General features: G+C 56.2%; 1 protein-coding gene across 4 annotated transcripts in view; it reads left to right on the forward strand.

The window, feature by feature from the left end:
• Positions 1-18,227, forward strand: part of SLC13A3 (solute carrier family 13 member 3) — an 80,417-nt gene extending 62,190 nt beyond the window's left edge. For all 4 annotated transcript variants that reach the window (XM_058679563.1, XM_058679564.1, XM_058679565.1 and 1 more), the window contains 5 exons: positions 2,553-2,650; positions 5,809-5,921; positions 13,318-13,479; positions 16,095-16,232; positions 17,687-18,227. In XM_058679563.1, coding sequence (XP_058535546.1) covers positions 2,553-2,650; positions 5,809-5,921; positions 13,318-13,479; positions 16,095-16,232; positions 17,687-17,863 — 688 coding nt within the window. In that variant the 3' untranslated portion in view covers positions 17,864-18,227. The remainder of the gene's footprint in view (positions 1-2,552; positions 2,651-5,808; positions 5,922-13,317; positions 13,480-16,094; positions 16,233-17,686) is intronic.
• Positions 18,228-19,090: the final 863 nt, after the last annotated feature.

Here is a 19,090-nt window from a genome sequence, read left to right on the forward strand (position 1 = left end):
CCTGTCATTCGCACAGAGTCTCTGGCTGCTGTCACACTCAACATTAATGCCAAGTTGTGGCAGAGCTCATGTAGCCTGCAAGACTAAAACTACCTACTGCGTGCCTCCTTACAGGACTGGCTGGCTGAGCTCTGCTCCAGGGAAAAATGGTGATGGCTTAAGTGAAGGTGGGAGCCAGGGCGGTGGGACTGTGGGCATCTCCCACAGTTAGCTGGGGCGGGCAGTGAGGGGGCGTGAGGAAGGAGACCGCCTGCACAGCTGGAGATTAGCTGGAGAGAACAGCCTTCCCAGGACTGGGGCTGGGTTATGCCTTAGACTTGCCAAGTCAAAAAAACAAAAAACAAACAAACAATAACTTGCTAACCTAGCGACAGGTGGTTGGTTGGGTATGCAGGACAAGACCTGGGGAGCCATTGAGACCACAGACATGAATTTGAGGGTCACCCTATGGATTTCCATAGGCACTGATGGGCCAGTTGGGAAAGCGCAGGGGGCAGAGCATGGAAGCCTTGACTCCGGCCTTTGGCTGCCAGGAGGGGAGCGCGGGATCACATTTGTTGCACAGGTGCAGACGCAGTCAGCAAGGAAGGAGTAGGCCAAGGGGAGGAGGAGTTAAAAAGTGAGTGGGCAGCATGTCGAATTCCGCTGTGAGTTGCACTGGGATTTGATGGGAGATATGTAACTGTTGGACTCAGCCAGGTCTGGGTTTCCCTGCACGCACCAACCAACAGAAATACAATGTGGACTACATGTGGATTTAGACATAGTTTTCATGGCCACATTGAAAAAGTTGAAAAATGGACAGGTGATGTGGTATGAAGGGTTAAGCCACTACACCTGGGCCCCCCACATCCCAGATTGGAGTGCAGGTTCCAGGATCAGCTCATCTGCTTCGATTCTAGCATCCTGTTATTGCATCCTGGGAGGCAGCCAAGCTGTATCAAGGACTGGGGCCTCTATGACCGTGTGGGAGAGCCTGCCTGAGCTCTGGGCTCCTGGCTTCAGGCTGGAGTCCTAGCTGCTGTGGGCATTTGGGGAGTGAAGTGGCAGAATGATCTTTTTGTCTCTCTCTCTGTCACTTTACCTTTCAAATAGATGACAACATCTTTTTAAAGGTAAAAGATGAAACAGATGTCAGTAGTCTGTTTTATGTATAAATTGTAAAATTGACAGACACAGCTACATTTTATTGCATGTAAGCTCAATAGAATGCATACAAAATAGCTAAAAAGAGCCCCGTCAAAACACCAATTTTTAAACATGTAGCAAAGAATTAGAAAACACTGTAAGTGGTCACAGGCAATTTGCTATTTCTGATTTCATTTCTTTCCAAAACTGAATTGTTTTCTGTGGAACGGCAGCACATCAGCTGATTTAGCCAGTTCCTGAAGGGAATTGCCCAAGGAGGAATTATCCAGGAGTGCAAGTGAGACTTGTCCGCTGAACGCCTGATGCTATATCTAGGTCAGAGTTCCACATCTTTGCAGAAAAAGAGTGAGGTGATCTTTTATCTGTTTTTTTTTTTTTAAAGCAGATGCCAGGTGCTTCATAACATGAACAGGATGGAGTTCCATGAAATACCCCTAGAAACACTCTTACCCCCCCCCTTTTTTACCCTCCTTGCTGGGTCATGACTCTGCACATAATCTATGCACCAGAGTCGCTGACTTCTGCAGAGTATGTTTCTCTGGACCAGGAGCATCGGCAGGTGGTTCTGACACCTGTTGCCAGGTGCAGTGCAGGTTAAACCCTGATCTCCCGACATTCACACTGGGTGTGTTTCCTTTTCAAGTCTTAGCGTTCGTGTACGAGTGGTGTCCCGTGTGGGTTTGATCTGTCCTCTGAGAACAGTGACATCGGCCATCGTTTCTAACGTCTTGGTTCTTTGGAGGTTCTTCTCTCCAAATGTGTGAGCTGATGGAGCCTTTGTTAGTGCTGGGCTCCAGGTTTCATTGAACTTGGAGCCAGAATGCTGGGTTCAAGGTCTGACCCTGAGCAGTTTGTTTTGGCTCTCTGACCCCCGCCCCAATCACTCATTTAAAATGGGAGGTGCCTGCCCCGAGGACTTTTTATTGAGCAAGTTCCCTCAGGGGCCACATAAGTGGATGAGGCTGGTGGGAGGTGTGGGCTCTGCTGGCACCTATGGGCTCCAGGTAGTGAGCTGCCCAACCTAGGAGGGATCCAAGCATCAGCTCAGCCAGCAGTCGGGGGAGGGGGGTCTTGCAAAACTCAGGTTAAGGTGACTCATGGGGGTGGCATGGGCCTGAAAGTTAAGGCTTTCATTTCTTCCTTATCCAGCTCCTCTATCTAGGGTCCTTGAATTGGGAGGATGAGCATGTGGTGGGCTCGAGCATCCCCTGAATGCCACAGGAGCTTGCGAGTCAGGGGCTTTGCACTACTGGGCTGGGAGTGGACTTGGACCGCATGCGTCAGCTCCCGAGCTGCCCTTCACAGAGGACCTAATCCCTGTCCCCAAAGCCTCATTTGCAAATCCGCCAGAGCACAGCCTGCTGGGATGCCGTGGCACATGCTCTGGGGCCTTCTCATTGTAGGTTTCTTTCGGACGCTGTCACTGGTGTGGCCATTGTCACCGTCTTGTTCTTCTTCCCGTCCCAAAAGCCCTCCCTCAAGTGGTGGTTCGACTTCAAAGGTAAGAAGGGCAGGCCTGGGGCCCTGGGTTCTTGGGACATCGCTGCCAGTGGCCTGGGCAGTGACCTGCTCTGAAGGACTGAAGGCTGCCCCAGGTTAGCCACTGTAGCCTGTGGGTCCAAGGCAGCCTTGCAACCACAATGCATAGTCCGGGAGCCAATGGTGGTTTGCACATTCTTACACAGTTGGAAAAAAAGAAATCCCCAAAGAAAATCTTTATTTCATGAACCTTGAAGAGTTCATGAAATTCAAATTTCAGCATCCATAAATAGTGTTTTGCATTTCCTTAAGAAGTTGGTGGAAGATGTATTTTTTTTTTTAGTTATGTAAGTACACACACAATAGCCTCCATTTCACATCCTGGCCCAAAAATTGAAGATAATTACTTTCCGGGTTTTCTCAGAGAAATCTGAATGAGCCTTTGGCCCATAGCAGGGGTTGTGACTCAGTTGCCCAAAAAAACCAAACCTGGAAAGAACATGCCAGGCTTAAGCAGAACAGGAAGTGGGAGGGAGGCAAAACTGCCCAAGGCACCCAAAGACCGTGGTTGTTGTTGTTGTTGTTAATATCTGAGCATCCCAGGCTGGCCTCCAGATGGCGCTCATCAGGATCCAGCAGGGACCTGCCAGGAGGCAGCGGCCACAGCTGCTGCTGCCCCCATGATCAACCTGTCACTCTCCCCTTCTGCACCCGGGCTCTGGGATGTGGCCTGGGCCAGGGGGTAGAAATCAAACTATTCTGTACCACAAGAAAGACAGGCGATTCCCCGCAGGGGGTCACAAGGAGGAGTCAAGTGGAGGGGTGCAGAGGGAGGAGCCACTGGGAAGCAAGGAGTGCTTGGGTGCCAATCACAGCCCTTGTGTCTGAGCTGACCCTGGCCTGTGAGCACCTGCTCTTCTGCTGGTCCCTCCCAGCCTCCACTCTGTCCATCTACTTCAGCCTCTACGCTGCCCTTCCCGTCTCATTTTTGTTTCTGTGGTTTTGGCTCCAGTGCCTCAAGGGGTCTTGTCCCTGGTGACACCTGCCTCCTCTCCGCCCCTCACTCCGACCCTGCAGCCTGCTCCTTGCTCCCCTCCCCAGCTGCCATCCTGGTGGAGGGTCACTTCCACCACTTCCTGCATCACCTCTCCACTTCCTTGCAGCCTGGGTCTCCTTGTAGATTTGCCTCCTCACACTCCGGCTGCTGCTCGTGGTGAAGGTTAAAGAGAACCCACGTCCCTGATGTTCTTAGGGTACCTGTCTCACCGTCTTCCATTTCTCTATGGCTGAATTGCACCTGCCTCTCTCTCCCTTTGCGGTCACTCCGTGGGTTTGGTCTAGGCCCTACTGTGGTTGACAAGTAGCTGATGAGGAGAAAGATAACAATAATGATCCCCAACCCTTCTCTGCCCAACCAGACCTTCCTCCAGCTATCAGCATGGCTTACTCCGTCACCTCATTCAGGACTCTGTCCAAATGCCACTCCCTAGCATAGCCCTCCAGTGTCCCTCCCTGTCCTCATGCGCACGCCATCCCCTGACTTTGTGCATATTTCATGATCCCCTGCCGGGATGTAGGTTCTCTGAGGAGACGACTTGTCCCTCGTTTGGCCTCTTGGTCATTCCCAATGCCACATCCCTGTGTCCAGTGCATATCCATGTGCCAGCTCCAGGCAGTGCCCTGTCTGGAGTCCTGTGTACGCATAGACCTGTCTCATCTTGCTACCAAGTCCCTGGGGGGATTGCTGTGACCCCATTTCTCAGAGGAAGTGAATGAGGTCCAGAGAGGGAGGACCAGAGAGGGAGTCCCCGACCCCAGGCATGCAGTTGGTGGACAGCCGAACTGGGATCGGATCTAGCTGAGAGCCCATGCTTATAGCCACTCCCGTGCTGTGCCACAGCCCTGCCATGCTTGTAGCCACTGAGTGACAGCTGGCTACGGTGGGCCTGGGAGAGGGTGGATCCTACAGGCAAGGGCTGGGGTTTAAAGAAACAGAGGCAAGGGGCATGGCTAGGTGGGAAAATAATGGAAGCCCACGTCACCCAACAGCTTAGGACAAGTGTGTGGTGGGCAGGGTGACATACACTTCTGACCTAGTCAGTGCCCCCACAAGTGGCAGTCAGGGCCTTCCCCTGTATCCAGCCTCACCTGCTACATGTGGAGTCATCTGACTCTCAGACCTGCCGGGCCTCTCTCCTGATAGCTTTGTGACCCAGAGGCTGAGGCCTGGGCCACCTGCCCCTCTTCCCTTGAATGCCTCTTTGGGTTAGGGTTGTACTGGAAGCTGCCTTTGGTCCAGGAATCCCTGGGCAGCCTCCAGCACCTGCACCACCTGTGTGCACCTGTAGGCTGTGTGCTGGCATGTGCCAGCCAAGGATCCCTTGTTCGCCATCTTGGGACCAAGCAAGCATTTCAGGTTTTGGAGTTTCCCTCCCCGGTGACAGGGGGAAATACTATTTGAGAAGTTCGTGATGTGTGCCGCCTAGCATTGGGCCCAGTGTGGCGTGAATGGTGATGGACCAGCATTCATGTCATAACATGCCAGGCACCATGTTGGACCCCAGGGATGCACCTGCTGGGGTACAGGGGTCCAAGCCTCCCACGTCCCTCAGGCATGGTTCCCAGGGGAACTCCACTGTGCCATGTGTCCCCAAGGGAGTGTGGCTCAGGGAGGACAGGCCACTTTTCAGGGGCACAGCTCAGGAGGTCTGGCTGTGGGCCTGAGTTCCCAGTCTCAGGATAAGACGCTACCCTTGCATCACATTGACCCACCACCTGCCTTTTTAAATAAAGCTTTCTTGGGATACCACAGTGGCCCTTGTTTCTGGGTCATGTCCCTCCTTTTGTCCTCTCTGCATACACTCAAAGCCAAAGAAAGCCTTTAACTGGCAAATGAGATGCAAATGAGTAGAGGTCAGTGGGAGGCTTCAAAGTTGTTCAACATGCACAATGCCTGGTTCCAGAACCTTCTCACCTGGTGATAGGAGCTGTGGGCATGACTTTCACCCTAAGCTGAGCATGCGTGAAGGTCTCCCCAAGCTCCAGAAGCCAATGTTGTGGGGTAGACCTTGACTTCCTAGGGCCATGGGAGTGCCCCTCCCCCACCAATGGGGCTGTCATTGGGTGGTCCCCTTCCCCTGGGCGGCCTTGACTGGGTGTTGGGTCTCCCTCTCTGCTCAGCTCCCAACACGGAGATGGAGCCACTGCTGACCTGGAAGAAGGCACAGGAGACCGTGCCCTGGAACATCATCCTGCTGTTGGGTGGCGGCTTCGCCATGGCCAAAGGCTGCGAGGTAAGAGCAACAAGAGCTGAGGGGGCCACAGGCAGGCCTGGGCCTCAGCCAGTATGGAGGCCATGAGTCCACACCTGCCAGCCTCCTTGGGTGCTAGGTGGGGACAGCCCCCTTTTAGCTTGGTTCTGAGTCCGTGTTCTTGGCCCTGTGACACGAAGGTGGCACACTGGGGCTGTGCATTCACATGATCGCCAATATCAATCTGGAGGGAGCTGTGGGCTGTGAGGTGGGGCAGGGATCCAGCAGGCAGACACCGCTGACCCTGCCCCGCCTCATCACTCACCTGCAACACGATGCATCACCTCATCTAATCCTCACACGACCCACCAGAGCAGGGGGCTGGTTTGATGCCCATTTCACAGGTAGGAAGACTGAGGCCTGGGCAAATCCAGCAGTGCTCCTGAGGTGCCCGGCTCAGGGCCATCTCTGACATTCGAGTCCAAGCTCCTTGAAGTTCACCTTGGAGGATGCTGACCCGAAGGAGTCTACCACCTCCCCCCCACACCAACGCAGCTGTCCACACTGTCCCAGCTTCAGAGCACAGGATACAGAGACAGAGGAGAGAGCTAGCCCAGTGCCACTTGCGCCACCAGGAGTCAGGGGACCCGGGACCTGAGCCAGAGCTCATGGCACTGGTCTCCAGCCACTCCAAAACCTCCCCACGGTAAACCCAGGCATGTCAGACTACAGCTAGCGAAGGGCCGATGGGAGAGCAAGGTCTGCGGGGGGGATCTGAAAGTACCTCTCTTACAGATTCATCTTGCTAATGCTCTCTGGTGGCCAGCTGCAGGCACAGTTACGATTACGATGTCACCTTAATGTAACCGTGCCAACCACAGAGACTGCGTGACCACGATGCCAGGGGCAGGGTTCAAGCCCCTGGACTGGGATCTGGGCCCCTCACTGGGACGTTTGGGCAGCTTCCCTGTGAACCAAGGATTGAGCTGGGGGATGGCCATAGCAAACAAGAAGCACTAAGAACACCACAAACATGAGACAGCCTAAGAGGGAAATGAGCCAGCAGCAGCTGTTGGGTTGACCTGGGGTCACCACGGTGGCAGGGACAAGAGGAGCAGGGCAGAGGGAGAAGGGGGCCTCCAGGAGCCCCGGGGGCACTGCGGCCGTCAGTCCATCTGTCAATTGCTCTCTGAGCAGCTGAAAGGGCCCGACACCAAGGCCTCTGCCAGGGGCGAGCTGGGCAACGCGTTCAGCTCTGCAGACAGACACACTTTTCATAGGAAGTGTGTTTAAAAACAGTAACGTGTGGCCAAGAGTGCAGACGTCAAGGCAGTGGAGGAGAGATGAGCCTGCATACCCCTTTTTGTGTCAAGGACTCTGTGGCCCAGAGAGGTTCAGTGACATTCCAGGCAGCACAGCTTGTATGCAGCAGAGGCATCGTTGGAGCTCTAGCTGACCTTTCAGGCTGCTGCCTCTGACTGGGAGGAGAGCAGGGAAGACTTCCTGGAGGTAGTGCCTGTTCTCCAGGTCTTAAAGAGGCTGAGCAAGCCAGTGGAACAGGACATCTACGGTAGAATCCAAACCTCTCTGGGCCTACTGTTGCACATTTGTGGCATGGGAATGGCAGCGGCCCCTCCGGGCAGACTTGTCATAAACCAGTGTATGGGTGCACTGAGGTCCCAATTCCACACGGGGTTATGACTGCATGTTGGGGACATGGAAAATCAGCACCAAGAATGACATGTAGGGTCACGGCCCAGGCAACTCTCTGCAAATGGTCCGAGGTCGGGGAGGGAAGGGTGGGCACAGCTGCTGTCGCTGGGGGCTGGGCTGCAGGGCCACCAAGCATGCTGGGAGACAGCCTGGCTCTCAGCCCAGCCTAGGGTGGCCAGCCAGGCCACCCCTGGGTCCAGCCTCTTGGGGCCATCTGCCCAGACAGCCAACTAGGATGCTCACAGCAGTCTGGTACCTGGCCTGTGCCAGGCCTCAGCAGGCTTCCTGTAGCCCAGGTGCTTGTGCAAGGCTTCCCGGTGCTGGTCCCGGGCACTGGAAGCCCAGCTCTGTGCCTACTGAAGCCCCTGGGTCCTCCTGCCATGGGCCCCTCTACTCACAACACCCACGCCCTTCACTCTGATCTAGAGGCTTCCCTGGGCCTGCATACACAGCCACGCTCAGCTGAGCCCCTGCCAACCTTCATGATCACGGGCCCTTTGCGGTTCCTCAACAAGCTCATTTGTAGCCCAGGACCCTGGCATCTGCCTGTCAGCTCTTCCTGGGGCTCCCTGAGTGCTCACTCTGCAGATCTCAGCTCTTCAGGGCCACTGGGCCAGAGGCTGCCCAACCCCCACCCAGTCATTGTCATCACCACCCAGTTCAGCTCCTTCACTCCACATTGACCTCCTCTCCCCTGCATCTGTTCACCGATTATCACGGAGCCCCACCGTCTTTCCCACCGCAGTTCCAACCCCCGGAAGAGTCCTGGGGCATAATGGCACCTCAGAGGCACCGTTTGGCATGACCCAGGGGAGGGGGGGTGGGGCACGTGTGACAGCTAGCAGGTGGGAGCTGCTTTGCCTCCACCACTGCACCTGCTGGGTATTCTGCCATCTATCAGATCAAAGGCTGGTCCGATGCTGTTGCCCTCCGATTGACGCAGGTTGTGTGCAGGGTCCTCCAGCCCCACCACAGGCTCACCTCCACGCCTGTGCGCTGAGCCCATTGACGCTCTTTGTCCAGGCAGAGTGGGTGAATCCAGCCTGAAGGGCAGTACGAAGCAGTGTGCTTCCGCCAGTGAGCGCACCTTGGAAAGTGGTCCATGTTGCCACTGATGGGCTGGGGGGGCCTAGTGATGTGGCCCAGCCACAGGTCCCCACAGCAGCAGGACAAAGTCATAAGACTCTTCGTGGGAGATTTGGCAAGTTACCGGGCTCCGTGTGCCCTGTTTCCTGCCACCGCCCACAGGGATGACTAGCGCCTCGTTCACAGGGCGACACTGAGGAAGGAGAAATCTGTGAATGCAATGAGGGCCTTAGAGGGGGTCCCAGCACAGAATAAATGCACACCAGGTTGAGTTTACCTTGAAGAAACTCCAGGAAATCAGACCAAATGCTGACACTTTAAGGCAGTCTCTTGGAGAGGTCAAGGAATAGAGAAGTTCATTAGTGTGTCCAAGGTTGCACAGCTTGTGTGGGTTTGAGTGCTCACCTGTGAACCTAAAGCATTCTCCTCTGCCTTAGCCCAGTCCACTGGTCGTTCGCCGCAGGGACGATTGTACTGGGGTGCCCACAAAGCCCAGCTTCCCCCACCCCACACTGCATGCGTGTGTCCCCAGAGGGAGTTCTCAGGGCGTTTTGGCCGCAGGAGATTGTCATTTCAGAAGCAGAACTGATACTGTTATCACCCACCTTCCAGGACCTGACCCTACAGTGTAACAAAGAGAAGCAGCAGGGATGTGGGAGGGGAGGGAGGAGGGTGGAGGTGTTGCCACCTTCCAGCAGCGAAAACTGGCAAAAGTGGCTGTGTTTAAAACCTTCTCTCTGCTGCTCCTGTCCCCATTGGTCTAAGCTTTCCTACCCGCTTCTTCCACCACCCTTCTTCCCACATTTCTTCCCGTACTCTCTGCTTCATTCCCCAGTCTCCTCGTCGCCCCCTAGAGTCTCTGCGTCGTCCCCCAGTCTTCTACTGTCCATCCGTTCCAGTCATGCCCTGTCCCCCGTCTTTGTCTGTCTTCGTCCGTCTGAGTCCAGGTTTTACCGCCTACTTTTATATCGTTCTTCCACCAATCACTTCCGCCAGTGGTCCACAGGGCTATCTAATAAGCCAGCAAACCCAGCGAGGGAGAACTGGCCTGTCCTTGTGACTTCCTGCCTGCCTCCTGGCGGGACAAGTCCCGCCTCCTGGCACTGGGCCAGCCGCCATCTTGAAGCCCCTCATCCATGTGGGGTCGGCCGCTCCCCACATCTCCCCCTTTTTATTTAAGCGAGGCCATGCCTGTCTTAGGTCGCCCATAGCAGGACTACCTCCTTACCCGTCATTGGGTGGCAGAGCTTCCAGCTCTACGCCCTGTCTTAGGTTGGTAGGTGTCCCCCGCAGGTTTTACCCATCTTTGACTACCGGTCTAGTATGCTTAAGTATACCTGGGGGGAGGCCCCTGCTCCCAGGGCCATCAGGGCCTGTCACATAATGGCGTTATCTTGCTGATGTCTCAGGCACATAAACCAGACAAGCAGGAAGATCACGAGGCACAGTAATCCTCCAAGGGACAAAACCCCTACTCATTGTCTGCACCAGCGGAACACAGATTGTACCCATGACAAACCCCTTGTTCCACAGGAGCCACCTCAATCTGGGTGGCAAGATGGTTACAATTTTTTTCCCACGCAGCCAGTGTGTAAATTATACAAATAAACTGAAAAGCTTCTCCAGCATGTAAATGCAAGTTGGAAACAGAGGACCTCAGATAACATGTCCACCTGTTCTTAAATCAAGTCCACTCATCAGTTCATGATTAGAAAACCAGTCCAAACAGGTCGGTTAAACTTCTCCCTCCTTTTTATTTTTTGCTGAGAAAGATGATTTTCAGGGGTTGATTTCGACCACCTTCATGGCCAGAGTGTTAAAGTCCTTTTCAGCAAGGTTCCAGGGTTAGTGGGTGACTTCCAAGCTCAAGACCCTGAACTAGATACCTAATTTCCTTAGACACTTCCCAACCCCAATTCTAAGGGTGCCTGCCTTTTTGAGGTTCGGGAGTCTCTTCTTTTTTCATAACCACCGCCCCTTAGGGCAAAAATCCCACCTCTTCGGGCACTAAATAAAATAACTTTTACTCTATACACTTCTGCTGGCGCAGGCTGGGAATACCCCGTATGTAGGTACTGTCTGCCACTTTTCTTCCAATGCCAGCACAGGCTGAAAAATTCCTTCTCTGCCGCTTTTCTTATGCCGGCATAGGCCGAAAAATTCCTGTCTCTCTCTGCTGTTTTTCTTACGCCAGCGCAGGCCGAAAAATTTCTGTCTCTGCCGCTTGTTTTCCCCGTTTGCTTTTCTATGCTGGCGCAGGCTGAAAGTTTTTCCCCGTACGGGCCACCACTTGTTGCCGCTTTCCAGCAGCAGCAGCGACACTAAAAACGCCGAGTCATACTCTTGGAGGTCCGGGGAAAACTGGCAAAAGTGGCTGTGTTTAAAAACCTCTCTGCTGCTCCTGTCCCCATTGGTCTAAGCTTTCCTACCCGCTTCTTCCGCCACCCTTCTTCCCACATTTCTTCCCGTACTCTCTGCTTCATTCCCCAGTCTCCTCGTCGCCCCCTAGAGTCTCTGCGTCGTCCCCCAGTCTTCTACTGTCCATCCGTTCCAGTCATGCCCTGTCCCCCGTCTTTGTCTGTCTTCGTCCCTCCGAGTCCAGGTTTTACCGCCTACTTTTATATCGTTCTTCCACCAATCACTTCTGCCCGTGGTCCACAGGGCTATCTGATAGGCCAGCGAACGCAGTGAGGGAGAATTGGCCTATCCTTGTGACTTCCTGCCTGCCTCCTGGCAGGACAAGTCCCGCCTCCTGGCACTGGGCCAGCCGCCATCTTGAAGCCCCTCATCCATGTGGGGTCGGCCGCTCCCCACAGCAAGGGGAGCATGGCCCTGCAGGCTTGCCTGCCTCCTCTCCCTGCGCTGCCACTTCTCCACCTCCCTGCCTCCTGCCCCCACCCCAACCATCCCAGTGTTCCACAGCAAACACATCCATAGGGTGCGGGTGCATGTGCCAGCCTCTGGCATCCTGCTGGGCCCTGATGCACGCCTTGCAGCTGGCACACACTGGGCACACAGCAGGAGCTCAGCGGGGTTTCTAGATACCTTGTGGGTTAATGTCCCTCCCTTGGCACGGGGTGGGGTTACTGGTCAGGATGCAGAGGCAGTGTGAGAGCCACCAGCCCAGCTCGGGGTACAAGGTGAGAAGGATTAAGCCTGACCCCAGAGCCCTTGCTCAGCCCCACAGCCAAGCGTGCTGCCCTGACCTTAGCTGTGGTCAGCCCCGAGCCTCCCTGGGAACTTCCGAGGCTGTGTGCTCACAAGGAGACTTCTGATGTCTTCCAGAATAGGAAAGAACAGATTTAGTGTCTTCAAAGGGACCCCAGGGGGCTGGGCTGTTCGCGTTAAAAACCACTGAGTCTCCCACCCAGGAGCTGCCAAGCCCATGCCCCCAGTGACTGCCGGGCCAAGGAGGGAGGCGCGGCACACCAAGGCCCAGCTTTGGGGATGCTCTTGGCGTCTTACTCTCTGGAGTCAACGGGACCCAGGGAACTGGCAGTGGCGGGGAGCTGCCCTGCAGTGCCACCCTGCTTGCCAGGCACCCTGGGGGGAGGGGGACAGGCTACACCTCTACAGTAGCATGCATTACATTTCACCATCGGATCTCAGGTTGATAAACAGATCCTGGCTTGTGCTTTAGGGGACTCAGGCCATCCTGCACTAGATCAGAGCTTAAACCTTTGCTATCCTTGTTTTTTGTTTGTTTTTTTAAGGGGGAGCAATTATAGAATGTGCCACCAGGGGGCAGCTAGAGATGTGACACCCTCAGTTTAACTGTTGGGGCAGGGACCTGAAGGGTGCCCCCTGAGGGCAGAAGTGTAGACATGGGGGACTCTGCGATGTCAAGGAAGGGCTGCAGTTAACAAAGACAGCTCCTGCTAGTTATGCAGCGTCTCTGTCCTGGTTGAGTGTCCTGCCTGTCCCTGTAGTGGAGAGTTGAGGTCAGCTCCGGGCACAGAAGAGGGCAACCAGGAGCCCATGCATGGAAGGCATGCGGGACTGCTCAAGCTGATGCGGGTCTCAGCCGTTGCTTTGGGGGCCTCAGGAATGTCATAGGAACATCCCCAGGTCCAGCGCCTCCTCGGTGAGAGAGGGTACCAACTGATGTGCCCCTCACAGGATGGCTGGGAAGAGAAAGTGGGCAGGCGTCTGGCCCCAGGAAGCCTCAGGAAGGGACACTCTGATGACCATTGCTGATAGTCAGTAGTGGTAATATTGGCATTACTCCTTGACAAGTCATCAGTAATTTTTGTTAATATCCCAATGCTATTATAGGTGATGCATAACTGATACATGTTTTCTATTGAGTATGAGATACTGTATGGAAAATGCACAGGGATCTATCCTATGATATTGAGTGTGTTTATAACTGCAGATTTTCTACAGGGCTACTCCCCCGTCCCACACAAGCAGAGCTGCAGGGTGCTAAAGCCAGGGGCTGCCTTGGGGGCGGGGGTGGGGGAGTCATGAGGAGCTAAGCCTGAGTATGTGCGCCTGACCTGCTGCTTGGCCCCTGGGCACACCATGCGAAGGAGGGCAGCTGTGCCCGTGGTTCAGTGTCCAACTGTCCCCCCAGCCCAGCACCAGCAGGCATCTGGAACTGGGCTGGGCTGTGAAAGGTCAACCCTCCTCTCCGCAGGAGTCGGGGCTGTCGGTGTGGATCGGGGGGCAGCTACACCCCCTGGAGAACGTGCCCCCCGTCCTCGCTGTGCTGCTCGTCACCGTGGTCATCGCCTTCTTCACCGAGTTCGCCAGTAACACGGCCACCATCATCATCTTCCTGCCGGTCCTGGCAGAGCTGGTGAGCGTCCCTAGGGGAGAGGAAGAGGCGGAGAACCTCCCACCCGGGACCAGAGACCCCACCCCCGGGGCTAGGGGCTGCACCTGCCCCCACACACTTCCCAGATGTGCCACGTGTCAGGACTACTGTGCAATGTTTTTCTTAAATGCTTGGTTTGTTTCTTTATGGATGTATTTGTTTTTATTGGAAAGGCAGATTTACAGAGAGGAGAGACAGGGAGGAAGATCCTCCATCCGCGGGTTCACTCCCCAAGTGGCCACAATGTCTGGAACTGAATTGACGCAAAGCAAGGAGCCTTTTCTGAGTCTCCCAAGCAGGAGTAGGGTCCCAAGACTTTGGACCATCCTATATGCTTTCCAAGGCCACTGGCAAAGAACACGATGAGAAGTAGAACCACCAAGAGATGAACTGGTGGCCATATGGGATGCATCCGCTTACAGCGGAGAATTAGCCAACTGAGCCATCATGGGTTTGACTCCTGGGTTTGTTCCTTTAAGAAACACTCGAACGGGGCCCAGCCCGGTAGCTTAGTGGCTAAAGTCCACACCTTGCACGCACCAAGATCCCATATGGGCACCAGTTCTAATTCCGGCAGCTCCACTTCCCATCCAGCTCCCTGCTTGTGGCCTGGGAAAGCAATTGAGGATGGTCCAAAGCTTTGGGACCCTGCATCCATGTGGGAGATCCGGAAGAGGCTCCAGGTTCCTGGCTTCAGATCAGCTTAGCTCCAGCCATTGTGGAAGATCTTCTCTCTCCTCCTTTCTGTATATCTGACTTTCCAGTAAAAATAAAAGAAATATGAAAAAGAAATATGAAATATGAAGAAAGAAAGAAAGAAAGAAAGAAAGAAAGAAAGAAAGAAAGAAAGAAAGAGAGAGAGAGAGAGAGAGAGAGAGAGAGAGAGAGAGAGAGAGAGAGAAAGAGATGCATGGACAGAGAGTAAGTCTTCTGAAAATTCACCACTGGTGACCAGCAGTTAGACTTTTCTAGCAAAACAAGGATCACCCAGCTTGGACAAGGAATAGAACAGCTACAAGCAAGGCACGGGAGAGGTCTCAGGGTGGGCAGAACACAGTCCCTTTCAAACAGGTACTGGTGACATTTGGGGCCACGGCTCCTTGAGGCCGGGGCATTCTTGCCTTGTAGGGTGCTCAGCAGCCCCCACATGGTGACCTGAAGCCACTGAGGCCAGGAGCGCCCCCATGTGGTGACAATCAAAATGCCTCCCCAGGAGCAAACTGGGCCTGATGGAGAGCCACAAGCCCCACATCAGCCCAGGTGAGGGTGAGGAAACCTCTGAGGAGTAGAGGGCACCCCCCTTACCCAGAGCTTCCCCAGGCACAAACAGAGACAACTGTCCATCACTGGATGAGGTCAACAACATCAGAAGAAGGAGAGCAAAGGAAGAGAACGAGTTCAAAGTCACCTGTGAACACCAGTGCAAACGGCAGAGGGAGCCCAGGGCTGCAGGGGCCCAGGGCTGCAGGGGCCCAGGGCTGCAGGGGTCCAGGGCTACAGGGGCCCAGGGCTGCAGGGGCCCAGGGCTGCAGGGGTCCAGGGCTGCAGGGGCCCAGGGCTGCAGGGGTCCAGGGCTACAGGGGCCCAGGGCTGCAGGGGTCCAGGGCTGCAGGGGCCCAGGGCTGCGAGGGCCCAGGGCTGCAGGGACCCAGGGCTGCGAGGGCCCAGGGCTGCGAGGGCCCAGGGCTGCGAGGGCCCAGGGCTGCAGGGGCCCAGGGCTGCAGGGGTCCAGGGCTGCGAGGGTCCAGGGCTGCAGGGGCCCAGGGCTGCGAGGGCCCAGGGCTGCGAGGGCCCAGGGCTACAGGGGTCCAGGGCTGCAGGGGCCCAGGGCTGCAGGGGCCCAGGGCTGCAGGGGTCCAGGGCTGCGAGGGCCCAGGGCTGCAGGGGCCCAGGGCTGCAGGGGTCCAGGGCTGCAGGGGCCCAGGGCTACAGGGGCCCAGAGCTGCAGGGGTCCAGGGCTGCAGGGGTCCAGGGCTGCGAGGGCCCAGGGCTGCAGAGGAGAAGGATGTGTCATGATCACATAGATTTATCCCAACAAGTTTATGAATTTTCCGTACAGCGTTACACTTGATCAGATTGGAGACAGCCAAAGCCTCTGGTGATTTTAATGTAACCCCCTCCTTGGTAGAACTGAGTCAGTGGTGCAAGTGTGCGTTTCGTGTCCAAGCCGGGGAGAGCTGCGGGCTCCTCGGTCCTGCAGGACGTCTCCCTCTGCTTGCTTACGTGCCGGCTGTGTGCAGAGATGGCACGGTTGGCATAGGTGCAAATGCCATCTTATGCTCTGTCAGTCACTGGGGAACATGCTCTCGTACGTTGCGTCTGACTGGCCAGACTGTGTGGATTTGCACGGGGCCTGCGGGCGCCTGGGGCAGGTGCACATCGGGGATCAAATCATGGCTAATAGAATGGCAGTGTGGCCCTGGAGTGTCGCTGACCAGATGATTCTCTCTGCCCCTCTCTGGGCCCTGCTCCTCTCCTTGCCTCACTCTCCCCTGCGGCTCTCTGTCACCCTGTCCACTTCTCTGTCTCCGGCTCTCGTGTCGTCTGTGCGCATGCCCGTGTCCGGCTCTCGGTCGTTTTGGCTGCCTTGGGCCCAGGCCATCCGCCTGCAGGTGCACCCACTCTACCTGATGATCCCGGGCACGGTGGGCTGCTCGTACGCCTTCATGCTCCCGGTCTCCACGCCCCCCAACTCCATCGCCTTCTCCTCAGGACACCTGTTGGTCAAGGACATGGTGAGTGTGGGCATCTGGCATCAGCCCGGAGGAGCCAATGGGCACTGGGTTGGGGACCAGGCTTCCTGGTGGGCCCCCAGCATCCTCAGCCACTCCCCAGTTCTGCCAACATACAGGGATGATTCTGAACAAGTTGTAGAAATTCTGACTTTCCCACGTGGTCTTGGGGCCATTGGCCTCCCCAGTCTCTGAGTCCTGGTCCTTTCTCTTGCTGCTTAGTTGGTTAACTGCTCCTCATCCAGGAATTCCAGACAAAGGAGCAGCAGAGACATCTGGCCACTGCCAGGTCTCAGCAGGGCGAGCATGGCCAGGTATCCCCTCTCCTGACCCTGCTTGCTAAGGGTTCCTCCAGCTGGCCTCTTGCTGCCTCACTGGTCACTTAAGGAGAACCATTCAGAGGACGCTTGGGGAACAAATGCCTAGAACTCCCCTTCGAGAGAGCTGGTGCCATGAGAAGGGTGCCGGTTGTGCCAAGTCCCACGGGGCACGAGAACCCAGCAGGATGGCGGCAAAGAGCAAGAACAAGAGGAGGGGAGAGAGAAGCGCTCAGGGTAGTCAGAGGGGGCAAGGACAAAGCAGCTGAGACCCTGGCTCATTCACTCCTATGTTCCCTATGTGCCCCCTGTCCCAGCACAAGGAAGACAGCAGCTGGGAGGGCGAGAGGGGCGCCCTCTGCTGCCGGGAACAAGTAGTGAGCAAGTTGTGAAGCCTTTATGAAGTAGTGTTAACTTCAATCTACCAAGTGCTAAACAGGAAAGAAAACTTGGAGAAGTGGAAGCAGAGGACAGCAAGGGGGCCCTGTAGGTGCCCACCTACAAGGTTTGTGCCTTTAACAAAACAAATGAGGAGCAGCGGCCATGTCAAGTCAGGCACCCTGGCTCCCAGGGTGGCTCTTGCCCCTCAGCAAGCTGCAAGGCCCGTGGGCGAGGAGGTGAGAGTGGGGCCTGGGAAGGAAGCAGCTTCCTCCCAGTGGGGTCAAGGCTGGGCAGGGATGAGCTGACAGAGAGGCCAGAAGGGCAAAGGGGCCAGCCATGGCAGAAAGAAAAGCCCCGCCAACGGGCAGGTGCAGACTTCATCGAACCTGCAGTGGAGCGGGGGTGAGCGTGGGTTTTACATCACCTGCACCTGCATGACCTGGTGCAATCCAACTTCACTGAACCCCGCTTCTCTCCTCTGTAAAATGAACTTCAGTGCAGCTGCATTCAGGGTTAAACCCATCTCCCCATGACAGTCTCAGAGCACAGTCTCCAGTGCCCATGAGGACATCTGGGTGGTGGACAGGGACCAGCCTGTTAGGTTATTCCACCAGCAGGAGGGGCGGGAGGTCTTGGGTGGAAGTGACCTGGAGGGCCCTGGGTCACCCTGTGTGGGCTCTGCCCTGGGCCTGGGTCTCCCCGTCCGGGTGCCACCCTGAGCCTGGCACTGGCCCCTGCTCAGCCTGGGTTTCTTTGCAGGTGCGCACCGGATTCCTGATGAACATCATGGGTGTCCTGCTGCTCAGTCTGGCCATGAACACCTGGGCACAGACCATCTTCCAGCTGGGCACCTTCCCAGACTGGGCCAACACCCATTTGGCCAATGTCACGGTACTGCCCACCACTTTGGCCAACAATACCTTTCGGACCCTTTGAGCTGTTCTGAGGGCAGGCATCGCCTTGGGGCCAGGCCCTTCCAGAGGGCTGTCCCCGTCCCTTGCTGCTAGGACCCTCCCAGGTGATCATGCGACGCGATCCCCTGGTCCAGTGTACAGCCAGAGGGGATGACCTGCAGTGGGCCACTTGGGCCCACAGGCTCCTAGTGTGCGACACCTTCTCCCAGAGCTGCTGCCTGAGAAGCCAGCACCGCAGCGGTGGGTTCTGCATGCCCTGGAGCCCAGCAGCAGCAACAACAAGCAACTCTTGGACCGGGGGCCACCTGCGCTGGTGGGCACGGCTCACTGGATCCCCGACTGACCACCTTAGGGTGCCTTCTGTAGAGGCCATCTGCTCTCCCCCTGGGGGGGAGGCGTGGGGCTGGGATGCCCCATCCAGCAGCTCCATCTGTCCCCACTGCTTGAACTGTACCCACTGTATACCAGCCGAGCGACTCTCCCCCACCTGCTCCCCACTCCCCTGGGCAGCAAGAGTTTCGATTTGCAGAAAGCTGGGCGGGGGACAAATGGTGTCCTGGGGTCACGGAGTCTCTGCCAAGCCTTCTTGCCACATCTCTGGGCTGCCACGCATGTTGGCCGACACCTCCACCCACTAGTTAGCATTCTCTTGTCCCACCTGCTACTGCGTGGACTGGTCAGGTCAGGGCCCTGCTGCACTGCAGGTGACCCAGGGCTCATGCAGCGAGGGTCCCTCCTGCACATGGCCTTCAGTTGTTTCCTGTTCTAGCAGCTGGCCTTCATCTCGCCCCTTGCCGTCACTCCCAGTGTGAGACATATGCGGTCAGCAAGGGCTGCATACTGAGATGCTCAGGGCTGGAGCTGTGCACACCTGCAGGGCTCGTGGCTCCTACCTGCACCACACCTGGCCCACACCTGGCCCAGCAGGAAGTCACCAGGATCCAGAAGGCACCTGCTGAGGCTCTTGTCACCCCCCATGCCTCCTCCCTTGGCCCCTGGGAGCTGAAATTCCTTGAGCAGGTGGGGCACGGTAGGGGGAGGCAGAAGGCAGCACCCCAGGGAGAACAGGGCCAAGGCCCCAGGGGGACTGGAGGAGCCGTGTCTTGGGTATGGGAGCAAAGCCTCCTTGGGCCCACTTCCTGTTGGGGCATAAGCATTCTCGTGTGCCCTTGGGGCGGGGGTGGGGGGGAGTATTCACTCACAGAGGAAGCCACGGGGCCTGCACCCAGTTGAATTGTGATTGCACATT

This window comes from Ochotona princeps, chromosome 22 (genome assembly GCF_030435755.1).
Source record: "Ochotona princeps isolate mOchPri1 chromosome 22, mOchPri1.hap1, whole genome shotgun sequence".
NCBI lineage: Eukaryota > Metazoa > Chordata > Mammalia > Lagomorpha > Ochotonidae > Ochotona > Ochotona princeps.